General features: G+C 35.2%; 1 protein-coding gene across 1 annotated transcript; it reads right to left on the bottom strand.

Annotated features, from left to right (window-relative positions):
* LOC148930746 (uncharacterized) lies at window positions 1-5,220 on the bottom strand. The gene is made up of 2 exons (XM_089066598.1): window positions 4,553-5,220; window positions 1-388 (listed from the first exon to the last, which is right to left on the bottom strand). The coding sequence occupies exons 1-2, from the start codon at window positions 5,137-5,139 to the stop codon at window positions 1-3; spliced, it is 975 nt and encodes a 324-aa protein (XP_088922724.1). The 5' UTR covers window positions 5,140-5,220.
* Between the last annotated feature and the right edge of the window lie 11,588 nt (window positions 5,221-16,808).

Below are 16,808 nucleotides of genomic sequence, written 5' to 3'. Positions count from 1 at the left end.
TCAATTTTGCCTTGGCCTTTTGATTTTCATCCCACCACTCCGGGAATCCGACAAGAAGAAAGCACGATTCTTCGGTATGTTCGTGTTTTCCACAGTGAGAACACCAAAGTTTTGATTTGTCCTATTTAAAAGGGCGACGGCTGGTGTTCCGGTACGTTGTGGCGGTGGTCCACTCCGCTGCTGGTTTCGGGCTGCAAACCCGAGCCCTATGCTGCCCGATGATGATGTGGGTTCATTGGTTGCGCCGATGGGTTCGACGGTTGTTGCCGGCATGATTTTGAGCCGGGCGGCTTCCCTCTTTATCCAGCCATACGCGACCTCCGCTGAGGGCCACGTTGGTGCAGTATTGGGGTCACCGGAAGATGAAACAATGACCGGAATAGCACCGATGCACAAAGAGTTGCTTGTAGATGAAGACGGGGAGGAAGGGAGAGCACTTTGCATTAAATCATAATAATGAGATTACAATTAAGGAAATTACAATTCTTATAGTGACTCAAGTGTACGATCTAACAAACTTCACCTCCTCTAACTACATGTCATTCCTAATGTGCGCCGTGTGTGTGATTTCATCCCCTATGATCCTGCGGTTGCATGCACCCATGCACCGCTTTATTTATCTCGTCACCTTTCGCGCTTATTTCTCATATCAAATCTCCCTCCTCGAAATAAACCTTGCCCTCAAGGTTTAAAATGCGGAAACCGCTCCATCAACTCATGCAAAAACTCCCATAGCATCCTCCGGAAAAGAGTTTGCCCAATGGACCAACACCTGAGTGGCTGGACGATTTCCCCTCTTCACCAGCTTGCGGCCCAAAATCTTGACTGGTTCCAAGAATGTGGAGTTCCCCACAGAAGGAAGAGTCCCATGCAGCTTGTCAAGTGAGCCAATCTTCTTCTTAAGCTGCGATACATGAAAAACAGAGTGTATTTTGCACTCAGCCGGCAGCTGCAATTTGTACGCCACTGGGCCGAACTTATCGATCACCTTAAATGGCCCAAAGTAACGGGGACTAAGCTTTTGAAACTGACGATCACGGAGGGTGTTTTGGCGATAAGGTTGAAGCTTTAAATAGACCCAATCGCCCACCTTAAACTGCCTATCCGAGCGGTGTCGATCATGTTGTTGTTTCATGCGTTTCTGAGCACGCCCAAGATGATGCTTAAGCACCTCAAGCATAGCCTCACGAGCAACCAAGGTTTCATTCACATCGTGAACCGAAGAGTCACCCCGAAAATAAGGAATATGGACCGGTGGTGGATACCCATAGAGAGCCTCAAAGGGAGTAGTTTGAATGGCTGAATGAAACGATGTGTTATACCAAAATTCAGCTAGACTCAGCCATTTACTCCAGGTGGACGGCTGATCCCCACACATACATCTCAGATACGTCTCCAAACACCGATTGACCACCTCCGTTTGGCCGTCGGTTTGAGGATGATAAGCCGTAGACATATTCAGCTCCACACCTTGTAGTTTAAAAAAATCCGACCAAAATGCACTCAAAAAGACTCTGTCCCGATCACTTATAATAACCGAGGGCAAGCCGTGAAGCTTGAAAACATAGTCCAAGAAGGACTGAGCCACAGTCAGAGCTGTGAAAGGATGGGCGAGGCTCATAAAGTGAGCATACTTGGTGAGACGATCAACCACTACCAAGATCGCTGATTTAGCAGACCCTCGATAAAGTCCATGCTAATGTGAGACCAAACATCCTCGGGTAAGGGGAGGGGTTGTAGAAGCCCAGGGGAAGCGCTATGATCATATTTGAAGCGCTGACACACATCGCACTCCCTTATGTATTGGCGAATTTGTTTCTCCATATTAGGCCAATAGAATAGGGAAGAAAGACGTTTATAAGTAGCCAAAATACCCGAGTGGCCGCCCGTACTGGAGTCATGGAACAGACTTACTATTTTCAGCCTTAAACCTGCATCCTCACCAACCACTAATCTCCCTTTGCGGCGTAACTGATCAGCAATCCAGGAAAATTTGGAGTGCTTCGAAGGGTCCTGTTTAAGCTCCGAAATCAGAGAACGGAGAGTCGGATCAGAGGACCATGTGGCAACAACCAGCGGGTAAATATCAGTAGAAACAGAGGTGATAGCCATGCAGAAGATCTCCGAGGAATGCACCCGAGACAGAGCGTCAGCCACCAAATTCTCGGTGCCTTTCTTATAAGTAATTTCAAAGTCATATGCCATCAACTTCGAAAGCCAAGTTAACTGCCCGGGAGTAGAGAGTTTCTGATTCATCAAATGAGCCAGAGTCTTATGGTCCGTTCGAACCTCAAAAGGTTGATGGCTCACATAGTGACTCCAGTGAGTGACCGCGAACACCACAGCCAACAATTCTTTGTCGTAAACCGAGAGTAGTTTGTGCTTAGGGGAAAGGGACTTGCTGATGAACGCCAGGGGGTGCCCACCTTGCATTAACACTGCACCAATGCCATAACTAGAAGCATCGGTCTCAATAATGAACGGAAGGGAGAAATCCGGTAGAGCCAGCACCGGAGGTGTTAACATGGCCTTTTTAAGGCAGCAGAAGGCCTTTTCGGCCTCATCATCCCAAAGGAAGGCGTCCTTCCGTAACAGGTCAGTCAAAGGCTTACAAATCACCCCATAGTTACGGATGAACCGTCTATAGTACCCCATAAGGCCCAAGAACCCCCTCAATTTTGATACATCTGACGGAGAAGGCCATTCCTGCATAGCTCGCAGCTTTGCTGGATCCGTCGCCACACCTTCCACAGATATAATGTGACCCAAATATTCAATACGACTCTTAGCAAATTCACACTTAGAACGCTTAGCGAACAGAGAATGTTCTCGCAGCAACTCAAATACTTGTTTCAAATGAGAAAGATGAGATGCAAAGTCACGGCTATACACAAGTATATCGTCAAAGAAAACCAATACAAACTGCCGTAGGAAGGGTCTAAAAATATCATTCATAAGGCCTTGAAAAGTGGCCGGGGCGTTGGTGAGGCCAAAAGGCATCACGGCAAACTCATAATGGCCGTCATGAGTTTTAAAAGCCGTCTTGGGAATATCCTCCGGCTTCATTCTGATTTGATGATAACCCGCACGAAGGTCAATCTTAGAAAAAACAGAGGCACCGTGGAGCTCCTCAAGGAGTTCCTCAATTAAGGGAATCGGATACTTGTCCTTCACCGTGAGCTTATTAAGGCGCCTATAGTCGACACACATACGCCATGTGCCGTCCTTTTTCTTGACAAGCACGACAGGGGAAGAAAAGGGGCTTGAACTCGGCCTAATGAAACCCTGTTGCAGCAACTCCTTAACTTGTTTCTCAATGATATTCTTTTGCAAAGCTGTGTGACGGTAAGGGCGAGAGTTAACCGGGGCTGCTCCAGGAGTAAGAATGATCTGATGATTATGAGAACGGAGCGGTGGAAGACAAGTAGGCTCCTCAAACACCACGTTCTGGTCCTCCAAAAAAGAGTGAATGAAGGAAGGAACCTTCTGCTCCTCTTGAACAGAGCTCTCCAAAGCAAGCAGCTCTGACTGACCCTCCTCATTAAGCTGAATGCAGCAAAGTTGGATACCCTCTCCATGAGCTAGCAACTTATTCATTTCCTTATCCGAAACAGTGGAGACCCGGGGGAAATGTTGGCCACCCCTCAAAACATACCGTTTGCCATTCAACTTGAAATCCATGGTGAGGTGTTTGAAATCCCAATTAATCACCCCAAGAGTTTCCAACCATTGAACACCCAAAACCATATCACAATTGCCTAAGGGAAGGAGTAACACCTCAGTAGTAAGGGTAGTTCCCCTTAGAGACCACTTTAGATCCTTGCACATCGAAGCACATTCAAGCCGATTTCCATCGGCCACATCAACAAAAACCGACTTAATAGGAGTAAGACGAAGACCAAGCTTCTTAGCTAAATTCAAATCCAAGAAATTATGAGTACTTCCGGAATCAATAAGGATGTGAATAGTACGCTTACCAACACGTCCAGCGATACGCATCGTTTGAAAGCCACGAGAAGTCGATCCACTAATCGCATTAATAGAAATGAGGGGGCTATCCTCCTCCTCTGTTTCATCGCACCCCTCTGCCTCCTCCGCAGGTGGTTCCTCCTCACGGAAACCATCGTCCACCTCCATTACATACAGATACTTCCGAGCACATCTGTGGGTCCTATCGAACTTCTCATCACACCCAAAACAAATGTTCCTAGCCCTCCGATCAGCCACCTCCTCCGGAGTCAGCACCCGTTTACTCTTAAAAACAGGTGTAGTAGGGGTGGGCAGCAAGGAAGGTCTGCGAGAATCACTGCCCGATCCTTGAGAATTGAATCGCTTAGGGCCCGAAGGGAAGCCCTCCTTAACTGGAGCAGATAGATCCTGAAGGCGCGCTAATGCATACGCGTGAACAAGCGTCTGTGGCATGAAGAGGCGAACCGTCTTCTGGACGTAGGGTCGGAGGCCGTTGACAAAGTGACTGATAGCGTAGGCTTCGGAGATTGAAACACGACCCAGCAGCAATTCGAAGCGATCGTGGTACTCAGCGAATGAACCCGTTTGCTTCAGAGCAAGGAGCTCGGACATCGGATCGCCCAAAAGGTGATCGTCGAAACGTCCCTCTAAGGCTTGAAGAAACAGAGGCCATGGGGTAGCCGTGGGCACCTCTTGATACTTCCCCCAATTGTGAAACCATTGCAGAGCACGGCCCTCCAAGTTGATAATCGCCAGCCTGACCTTCGCATCCTCCGGCGTAAGATCCACCGCGAAGAAATGGTCACAACGTAAGATCCACCCAGTCAGATCCTCGCCGGAAAAGATCGGGAAACCCACTTTCGACTGCCTTGTTGCAAAATACTGTTGGGGCCTCGCCTGAAAACCACCTCCGCCCCCCTGATGCGCCACACCACCACCACCCGTGGCCATGAAACGGGCCATGATCTCATTCTGCTGAACCTGAAGAGCCAGGAACTCCTCCCTCAGCTCCCGCAGCGTCAGATCGCGCGCGGAGTCTGATAGATCGCGGGCTTTGTCAAGCTCCTCACGCCGACGATCGGCGTCGGAAAGCTTGGTAGTCAGATCTGTCAGAGCAGCAGTCAGCATCTCCTCGAGACGGCGGTTGTCGCCGGAGCGTGTTTCCACCATAGGATCGATGAAGCTGATACCACTTGGTGCAGTATTGGGGTCACCGGAAGATGAAACAATGACCGGAATAGCACCGATGCACAAAGAGTTGCTTGTAGATGAAGACGGGGAGGAAGGGAGAGCACTTTGCATTAAATCATAATAATGAGATTACAATTAAGGAAATTACAATTCTTATAGTGACTCAAGTGTACGATCTAACAAACTTCACCTCCTCTAACTACATTTCATTCCTAATGTGCGCCGTGTGTGTGATTTCATCCCCTATGATCCTGCGGTTGCATGCACCCATGCACCGCTTTATTTATCTCGTCACCTTTCGCGCTTATTTCTCGTATCACACGGTCGGTCTTTGAGGACCTCACGCTTAACCTGGTCGTATTTTGGGTTGAGGCCGGTCAGAAATTTGAACAATCGTCGTGTTTCACTGTAGCGCCGGAATTGTCCCACCCCTTTGTCACAACACGTGACCGGTTGCTCTTGGCATCGATCTACATCAATCCATGTACCATGTAAGTGACGCCAATTTGTCTCAAGGCTTTGTTCCCCTTGTTTGATGTTCCCTGCTTTCTCTTCCAGGTCAAAGAGGGTTTAGGGTTTAGGGTTTAGGGTAAGGATCAAACGTGCTCTCGAACGTCACGGCTAAGCTCTCCCACAGTGCTTGTGCAGTTTGATGGTGGGCAAAATCGATAACAATATCAGTTTCGATATTGTCCAATATCCACGAGAAGACGATTAAGTCTGTCTCTTCCCACTCCGTGTAATCCGCCGCCCCTGGTTTGGATGGTGGTGGATTGCCGTTGATGTGCCGGAGTACCCTCCTACTCCCAATCTGGATCTTCATTAGTCGTGCCCATAACGGATAATTAGTTCCGTTGAGCTTTACAGCAACAGTAACAGTCTTGCTTACTGAGAGTTTGGGTTTGGTTTCGGTTTCTTCTTCTGCCATGTTTTAATTCGACAGGGAAGGGTATTTGTTTGGGCTATGATGAGTTTTTTTCTGAGCCTTCATATGATGCCATGTTGAAAAGTTTAATTCTCATTCAACTTGTTTTGTTCTATGGTTTACACTTTACACGCTTCTAAATAGGCTTAGGAGTACAACAATTAAGGAAAAGATTTACCCTAATTGTGATTGCCTATTACACGGTAAGAATCAATCATAGTATCAATCTCATATCTCCTTATTTTATTTCCCTCTAATTTGATCTCCTTTTTATTTCTTTCCAACCTAACAGATTCAGATTCGAACTAAATAGAATAAAGCTAAGTGACCATATTATGTACAACCATAGATTGGTTCGATTAAGAAAAAAAACGGTTTATTTTTAAATTACCAGTTCAATAGAAACTATATTTACTTTTCTATCCCTAATTAAAACTGCCGCCTAATTTTGTTCTCCCCAAAAATTACGCCTGTTTTTCAATTTTTCCCTCCCATTTTGCTACTCCATTTCCTTGATTACTTCAAAAACTTTCCATATCTACCTATAATTTTAGGATTCAACTAAATTAAATATTGCGTGTCCTTTTATTTATTTTTATATGATATGTATGTTTAGTTATCAAATCATTAATTAAGCTTACCTTTTATTCTATCTATATAAGCATGGTTTTATTATCTGACGTATTTTAGTATTTATAATATACAGAGAATTTCTTTTTTTAAATCTATATGTTATGTATATTAGTTTAATACGCACATCCAATTAAATGTATTATTTTTCTTGTTTAATAAGTTTATATATATTATGTAATATATTTTTTATTTAAAAATTCAAATACTTTAAAGTTTAGTTAGATTCATAAGTTAAAATGCTTATGAATTTTAATTATTATGTAATATACTACTAGTATACTATTTATTTATGTTATTGTCTAATATTTTAATTTTTACATACACATGATATCTAATGTGATAAATATTAAATATAAACATAAAACATATAGTATATAATAAAAAAAAAGGAAAAAAAAAACATACTTATACATACAAGAATTTATAAACTGAAATGCTTACCCATTTTAATTATCATATCCTTTATTATATTTTTTATGTTTTTGTTTAATATTTTATTTTTTACATAAACATAATATTTAATGTGATAAAATATTAAATATAAATATAATACATATAGTATAATATAAAAGAAACTATGCTTATAGATAAAGAAGAACAAAAAAAGATTGATTAAATGACATGCAACATTATTTGCATTCAATATTATTTTTTTTGATCTACAAATGAAATCTTAAATGTATTGCAAAATTCAACTAATAATTTATTATCATCTTACATTGTTTGAATTTTAACTTAATATAGAATTCTAATGAAATTATTGTTTATTTAAATATATAGTATATATTTTAATTTACTTGAGTCTAGATCAAACATCGAATTATTCTCATTAAATAGTTTTGTCTGTAAAAGAGATCCTATTATTACATTAGTGTTTGATTAAATATTTTTTTTATTACTGCAAAATCAATGAATTAATTAGTGAATTAAGAGCAATACTAATGACGTTAGTCTTGATTGAGATCTAATGTTGCAAAATAGATAGATCAGTTAGTGATTTGATCAAATGTTTTGTTAATGTGCTTGGGATTTCATGTTGAAAAGTTCAACTAGTGAATTATTTTCATTCAACCTTTTGACCGAATAGAGATATTATAGCAAATTATTATTTGATTAAATATTTTTTGAATTTACTTGGGTTTTATCATCACAAAAAATAAATAAATCACGCATTGAATTATTCTTATTTAACTAGTTTGTTTGTAAAAGTAATTTTATAACATTAATGTTTGATCAAATAAATATTAATGTTGCTTGAGATTTTTAATTTTGTAAAAAAAATAGATTAAGTTGTAAATTATTCTCATCCAACTATTTAGTTTGTAAGAAAAAATACTTATGGCACCCGTCTCTATTTAGATTTAGTGTTGCAAAATATATAGATCAATTAGATGCAATATTTCAAAATTCACCTAAGATTTATTCTTATCCAATCTTTTTTACTTATGGCATTATTATTTAATTAAATAATTTATTTAATTTACTTGAAGTTCTAATTAATATATCAATAAAAAAATGGAAATAAATCAAATAATGAATTATTCTCATTTAACCATAATTTCTATAAAATAAATCCTCTGATATAAAATAGTTCTTATAAAATGGTTGAGACTTGAGATATATTGTTGCAGAGTAAGTAGATCAATAAGGGGCCGTTTGGTAGCTATGTTTCGCCTAGATAAGAGATTAATCTGGGTTTATTTGTGTGTTTGGTAGTTATGTTACCAAACATAGTAGCCCGTGTTTTATTTTCGGCCCGCACAAAGCCCACTGAAAATCTTATGTTTTAGTCATATTTGTAACTACCTAAAATCCTATGTTATTTATCATGGAAGCCTAGTTAAGTTAGCAAAATACAATTTTACCCATCAAAATTTCTAACCCATCAATTTTACTTAGTTGTTGTATTGAAGGACGTCATTTTCCTATTAAATCATATTAAGAATTTTGTTGATGTCAATTTGTTGTTCTAATTATATTACTTTGTTATTTTATTTACATTATATTATATTATAATATTCTCATTATATTACTTTATGTTCTCATTATATTACTTTACATTAAATCGTATTATATTCTCATTATATTACTTTATTTACATTATATTATATTATACTTATAATTACGTAATACTTGGAGGCAATTGCTTTTGTTTTGAACATAAATATACGATGTTGTTCAATCCACAAACGCTTTAAACTTCAAAAAAAGTGAACATATAAAATTTGGTACTTGATAAAATATTTTCATATAGAATTTGTCCAAAATAATAATTGATTATTCATAAAATTTGTCCAAAATTATTAATGCTCACAAAAATAGAATACCAAAATAAATATAAGTTTTTTGATATAAAGATGCTAATTTTTGTAAGGAGTTTAGCTTGAAAAGATGTTAATTTTAAACAAAACGATTTTATAGGAATAATTAGGGTAAAATGATGATAGTTTAGTAATTAACTTAAACTAATGAGGATAATTTTGACAATCATAATTTTAATCCTTACTTGTGACTTATTGTACCAAACACTATAATAAGATAACTCACAATTATCTTAATCTACCAAACACCCAATATATGTAAATTAACTAATCGAAACTATGATTACTATCATAATGGTATCATGTCTAGTCGAAACATGACATAGCTACCAAACGAGCCCTTAGTGAATTAATCCCATCCAATCATTTGGTTTGTTACATAAATAGTACTCATATTAGTCTTGATTCAGATCTTAAAGTGCAAAATAGATGGGTCTAGTAATTTGATTAAATGATTTTTTAATGTGCTCGAGATCTAATATTGTAAAATTCAATTAGTGATCTAATATCTTTTTCTTTTCTTATTTTTTTACAAATTTTATATTCTTGTTTAAACACTCAACATAATACTCATTTCGTCCCAAAAGAATATGCACTTTGGGTTCGACACGAGTTTTAATGCAAAACTGGTTTAGTAAGAAAGAGGTAGAGATAAAAAGTAAATAAAGTATTATTAGTGAGAATGATTCTCACCTCATTAGAGAGAAAATAATTTTCAAATTAGAAAGTACATATTTTTAGGGACAGACTAAAAAAGAAAAAATTCATATTCTTGTAGAATAGAGGAGAGAGTATAATTTTAATTAAATCAATAACTTAACATACTTTAATTATTACATCACATATTAATTTTAGAATAAGTTAGATTAAACTTTAGTATTTAAAGAAAATAAGTGTTTTAGAAAATAAAATTAAAATATTAACAAAAAAGTAAAAGTGTCAGATAAAATAAATTACAAAACAAAAAAGATATATACTTGATGATATTGTAATTGGATTTATGAGTATTTTATAAATTTATAAAGTGTTCCATAGTAAAAATAATTATATCATAAAAAATAAAATAAATCTATATAGTATAAAAATTAAGATAATATTAAAAATGCAAAGAAATAAATATGTTGCATATTGAATTTTTTTAAGCTCACAAATCTAGTTGAACTTTAAAATATATTTGAGTGTGTTTAAATTAAAAAAATGTTCCAAAATGAAAATAGTATTATATAAAGAAAATACGTATGCATAGTACAAAAATTAAGATACCACTAAAAATGAAAAGAAATAAACACGTTCCAAATTTCCTGGCTTATTGAATTGTTTAAAACTTGTCTATTGAAGACTTACTCCACTCTTTATTGGAACTATGAAGTGTAATTAATGCATAGCTTTTATTCAAATTTGAAAATTTAGAAGAGAGGGAATTCTTATTTCTAATTTAGTCAAACGAAAACAAAGAGAGGGTTAGTGTCACGCCCGCATTTTCTAAGGATATCACACACGGTTGATCGCGACTAGGGGAGGATTAAAGAAGCGGGAAAGAAAGGGGGAAACACACACTTTTGACCAAAATGTTTTAAATAATTGAAATAACTTAGAAAACAACATAGTATCATTTCAACAAAGTACAAACTTCTAAAGAAATAAAGACTAGAAAGTAAACAATTTTGAAAAGAGTTAGACTCTCAATGCTAAAAGAATTTTAAAGAAAAGACACATTACAGAAGCGTTCAAGACACGGAAAATGCCGAGTATGAAGACACGACATATCCAACGATACTAAACAAGTCATAAATAATCCATGAATTCTGCTCAACATCCTCCACGCCCGTCGTCGCTCAATCTGCACATTAAGAAAAAAACAAATATGCAGGGCTGAGTACTTGATGCACTCAGTGGACACATGCCAAATCAGTTTGTCAAGCCATAACGAGTGATCTTGGGGGTTTTAGAAAGAACCCAAGTCACTAAAATATATTTCACAAGTTTGGTTGCAACCGTTTTCCATCCACATTCACCATCACCATATCTGAACATACATGACAAGGAACGTGGCCACGAACCAAGTCACTAGACCGGCTAACTCCAAAGAGATAGCACACGATCTACTGGGTGTACACTAGTCCGAGCAGGGTTTGCGGCCCTACTGGGACCCGAATTCGATTAAACATACATGGCATAGCCACTTCAGATAGGTTCATTCATACACAAAACATGGCAAGACAAACAATTTTCACTTCCTTTCACATAAAAATAGTATTTTGGACATAGTCCTTATTTAAAACGAAAGCCCACCTCACAAGCTTAGCTCCTCCACAAACTTCCTGTCTCAACCTCAACAACGTGCACAATTTCACCATTTTCGAAAAAACATGATATGCAAAATTAGATTTTGCAAGATAAATTTAACTTAAATCAATGCATGCATCCTACTTTTGTTGTGTGTGTTCAAAACATCCTCTAACTTTTCGTCGAAATAATATAAAGTAATCATATTTTTTTCCGATTTAGCTAATCGCCAAGGAAACTGCCCAACACTATTTAATTAGACCCAAACTTAACCAATACTGAATCGGCCCAAATCAAATAATTAAGATAGCCCAACTAAAAGAAGTGGTCTAAATCATGATACTCACAAAAGAGAAGAAAAATAATTGTACTCCCAGTCACTACACCATACGTGTATATATATATTTTCCAACCCAAAATACACATATATCAATCCCCACTTTAAGAATTGAACTGAAAAGAAATTACCTTTACGGAATTGAGGAAAAACTGCACTGAGATTGTGAAACGGCGTTGATAAAAATGCAGTTGTGGGGAGAGATATATAATGTAGAGATTTGATTTTGTTTGTTGGAGAGATTTTAGGGAGTGGAGGTTTTGGTGAAGAGGAAAACGTGTAGAATAGAATTAGAAGAAGGATTTATTTTTGACTGGGTATTTGACTGTAGGAACTAAATAGGGATTTTGAATAAATGGCTATATTAAAAGTATCCCAATTGAATTAGGATAAATGGCATAGGAGAGAATATGAGAGAATAATAATAATAGACAAAAGTGATAAGGCCCAAAATATATAAGATTTTAGTATATTAATTAAATTGTGGTGTTTCATTATTTTAGTACTTGGGTGTTATTCCAAGTACATAGACAGACGCACAATTTTACACCGATGACTCTCACATCAAACTCATCGATTATTTTCACCACACAATTAATCAATGACCAAAACAAGCATCCACTATTTCCATTCCCAACTAATCAAAACAAAGACAGTATTTTAATCAAGGTCTATCACTCGCTCTTTCTCAAAATAAAACTCAACGTGAAAAGGTACCGAAAAGACGGGGTGTTACAGTTAGTAAAGTCTTTTAAATTTATCCACCGACTATAATTAATATTTTAATTTACTAATATAAGTGGTTGACCATATTGTGATTATTTAGCATCACTCAACCAAATAATAATATATTTGAATGCAACTTTATTCATTTTATTATAGCGATAAGATTAATTAATAATAATTACTCCACGATATGCGCAGTTGCGAAGAAGGTTGAAAGTTGAAACACTCATGTTTTCTCACGTGACACAATTGAAGTTGACTTTGGACTTTCAATAAAGGGAAATGCTACGTGGCCACATTATGGCCGGCCATAAATCTGGTTTAATAGAAAAAAACCGATCTAATAATAACTTCAGGTTTAATTCTAATTTCTATGACATTTACATCCTTGTACAATAAATTATCATTTTAATCCTTTTTTTTTCTGTAATTCCTTCTCCTGCCAACCTCTCTAAGAAAAGGCACTTTTTTTCACTTTCCTTCCCTTTCCCTGTCACGAAAATTGGCAACTTTAAGAAATCTCGGGCTGGTGCAACAATAGCGAGGGAGATTGTAGTTGTGACATGACATTTTTTCACTTTGATTTTTTGGGTCTTCTATGAAAATTATAAAACGATTTTGAAAAAAGTTCATGTGGAACTATCAATTGTTACATTTTATTTAGTTTCTGTAAAAATTTTGGATAGATTTATGGTAGGATAAGAAGAAGAGAGAAGAGATATGTATTGGTATGTGCATAATAAATGTCCAATTTCTGCTAGTGCCTGCAGCCTGGTGCTCAACTTCTTCGTTCATCTCCCGTGGATCCTAAGTTGCATCAAAGCACATGTATTTTTTTGTCAAACTTTTGAACATAGGAAATGAAGAAAAAAAAAAGCTCAACAATCCGCAAGCTTATACTCCCTCATTCCACGAAAAATATAGCACATTTGCTATTGTTGGTTGTCCATGAAATATAGGGCACATTCAAAAAATGAAAGTTTTCAACAATTTCTCTCTTACTTTTTTTTTCTTCTCTCATACTAATAATATGGATTCCCACATTCCACTAACACTACTTCTCTTTTATTTTTTTTCCCTTTTCTTTTACTTTAACAATTCTATATTAAAATCCATTTCATTCACAAAGCCGTTTCATTCACAAAGTGTCATATTTTCCGTTTAAATAATTCGATTAAAATCCCCAATTTGATATAAGCTCAAAGATCAGTTAAAGTCAATTACTCAGTTAAATCTAAATTTTTGTTACATTAATCTTATCATTCGGTTAATTGGTTTTATTGAATAAAACATCAAACTAGATATGCAATTGTATCAATTGGATATAAGATAAATTGAATAAAATTATCAAATTATCCACAGTTAATCAATTGGTTGTAAGATTTAGTTGAGTCATTAAATTAAAATCCCAAATTTAACCTAGGATCAAAGTTAATTCAAATTATTAATTGTGTCAAATTAATTTCTCAGTAGATTGAGTTATTGAATTGTGCATAACATAAATTACAAAGTCAAGTACTCGGTCGTTAAATCTAAAATTTGATTTGATTGGTTTAATTGAATGAATATCAAACTAGATATCCAATGGATACTTATCCAATGGAATCAATGGAATCAAGTAGTATAAATTATTCTTAATTAGTCAATTGAATATAATACTTAGTTAAATCAATCTATTATAGTTTTAAATCCCACTTTTAAACTAGGATCAAAGATAAATTAAACTCATCAATTGTATCACAATAATCCAATATTCTGTTGAGTTATAGAATTGAGTACAAGTTAAATTGGATACTTAGTTAAATCATTCTATTATACCCCCTCAGTCCCATTAACCGCCTTTCATTTTTTGTTTGTCCCAATTAAAATGACTACTTTCCAATTATGGAAATAACCTCCTCTCTTCTCATTAAAATATTCACTACCTTTTTTCCCTCTATTTTATTTCACTTAACAACACTTCATAAAATCTCGTGCCACTCAAGAATGTGGCTATCTTGAATGGGACGGAAGGAGTAATTTTAAATCCCACTTTTAAACTAGGATCAAAGATCAATTAAACTCATTAATTGTATCACAATAATCTAAAGTCTAAAACTTTGTTGCATTAGTCTCAACAATCATTGACTTGGTTTAATTGAATCATAGATCAAACTAGGTATCTAATTGCATCAGTTGTAACTTGTAGTACATAACATAAATAAATAGAATTAAATATCAAATTATCCTCAATTGTTCAATTAAACATTAGAGTTAGTCATTCGATTAAAATCCAAAATTTAAGTCTAAAATCAGTTAAATTGTTCAATTTTAATTATTTAAATTCCCCAAATATCTAGTTTTATTTCATAACAATCAAAGTTTTAAATTAATTCATAATATCTCAATTGAATCAAATATCAATTATAATATCAAACTTTTAATTCAAGACAGAGTTCATCAATTCAATCTTATGAGGTTGGTTACACGTCCAATTTTAGTCCCCGTGAATTTACGACTAATTCCTTCTTTTGGTAGGTGTGGATTTATAGTAATAAATCATTAAGTATTTAAAATTGTGAATTATAGCTATAAAAAAAATACTCCTAATTACAATTAGGAATCCAAAACTTAGAATATTATTTTTATTTTCTATTGTTTTAGTTTATCATTTTCATTGTTAATTTTACTTTCTATTGTTATTTGTTAAGTTTCATAATTATATATATTTTGAATTAATAAAAATTTCTGTAATTTTATAATTTAATTTCATTATTATTTATTAATAGTATCACAAAAATTTATTAAGAGGAGAAAATACGGTCAAAATTAAAATGATATTATAATTAGTCATGCTATTGTACACGAGAGCTTACTTTCATGGAATAAATTTCGCTAAAAATATTATAATACACTTTCGAGTATATAATCAAATGACATTATTCGATTGGGCTTTAAAAAAAAACTCAATTGATCATTGTCTGCTTTGATTCAAATTCCAATTAGAGGCTATTAAATACGAGTAGTTATTAATGTAACTTTATTTCAAATTTTGAAATATGCAAATTCCCTCTCGTCTGAAAACTTGAGGTGAGAATTAATAAGCAAAGATAAGGCAAAGGATATATAAGTAATATCAAGTCATCCACTAACTATAACTAATATTTTGTTTTTTAAATTAGACTGAAATTTACTAAATTATTCTCGTATGGCTGGCCATAATGTGGTCATTTAGCATCACTCTTCAATAAATGTATCCATATAATCTAGGAGGTAAAAGTTTGGCTCACAATTTTGAAATTTTGATTACTGTGGGGATTAAATTGATTCACAAATAGCAGTACAAGTAATAAATAATATGCGGGTGTATTTTACTAGGAGTTTGAGATTCCTTAATAATGTTTCATAAATCATAAGCCACCTCAATTATATTTATATATATATACTATTCTTTAATACTCATTTCATCTGTCATTAACGGTCTTATTTTAACAAATTCTTTAATACTCATTGATGTTTTAAATATTTCCTTCGTCCCACAAGAATATACAATTTTGATTGGGCACAGATTTTAATACACAATTGATAAAGTATGATAGAAGTAGAAGAAAAAATAATTAAAGTATTGTTAGTGGAAAACGAGTCACCTCTGAGAGAGAAAAGAGTTTCCAAATTTAAAAATTGCATATTTCTTGTGGGACGGACTAAAAAAAAAATAGTGCATGTTCTTGTGGGATGCAAGGAATATGAGCGTAATGAGTTAGATGAATGGTGGGATTCATATACTTAGAATGGAAAAAGGTAAATGAGACTTTGAATCACATCCTTAAATGGCGAAATGGGATATTATTTCAGGAACGGATGGAGTAATTACTATTATTCACATTATTAATTTTTTATCCGTTCTTTTACTCTTTCATTTCAAAGTGAATTACAAATCTATGACCAACAGATTGCAATATAGTTGACAACGCAGAGTTGTAGCACGAATTCAAATCCCACCGCTCGTTGAGATATTTTTTTATTTTAATTCATAAAGCAGGACTAGTAGAATAAACCCTAAAAAAGCAGCAGGGTTGGTGCACGTGTAGTAAAAAAAATCTACCGCGTCCGACTCCTTCATTTTAGTATAGATCGACATAGGAAATAACGTGCCAAAAATTTGTCGTTGTGTGTGTATTTAATCGTGATTTATGCATGTAGTATAACTCATTAGAAAAATCAATGTCACGTGTCCGTACAAAACTCATGCATTGAGGATGAGGCTTTGGCGGAAGTCGTGAGAAATTTAAATGCCACGTAATCAACGGTCGGTGGGAATAGTATATACGACTGCCACATAAACCAACTAAATGAAAATGGAACGAAATCACCTAATTGCACTTAAAAGCGAAACAAAAGAAAAGAGATAAAAAGTTTGTAGCATTATTTTCAAGAGAAA

Source organism: Salvia hispanica, chromosome 3 (genome assembly GCF_029641045.1).
Source record: "Salvia hispanica isolate PSC_SH4W2 chromosome 3, Shi_PSC_v1, whole genome shotgun sequence".
Taxonomy (NCBI): Eukaryota; Viridiplantae; Streptophyta; class Magnoliopsida; order Lamiales; family Lamiaceae; genus Salvia; species Salvia hispanica.
Note: the sequence above shows the minus strand (reverse complement) of the source record. Positions and strands in the feature narration are given on the sequence as shown.

Bases quoted from the DNA above. Each gene is read 5' to 3' on its own strand.
- LOC148930746 (XM_089066598.1), bottom strand. From the start codon at position 5,139: ATGGTGGAAACACGCTCCGGCGACAACCGCCGTCTCGAGGAGATGCTG. The intron at 389-4,552 runs GGGTTCATTCGC...CTCTTTGTGCAT, and splicing joins CTCCTTGCTCTGAAGCAAAC to CGGTGCTATTCCGGTCATTG.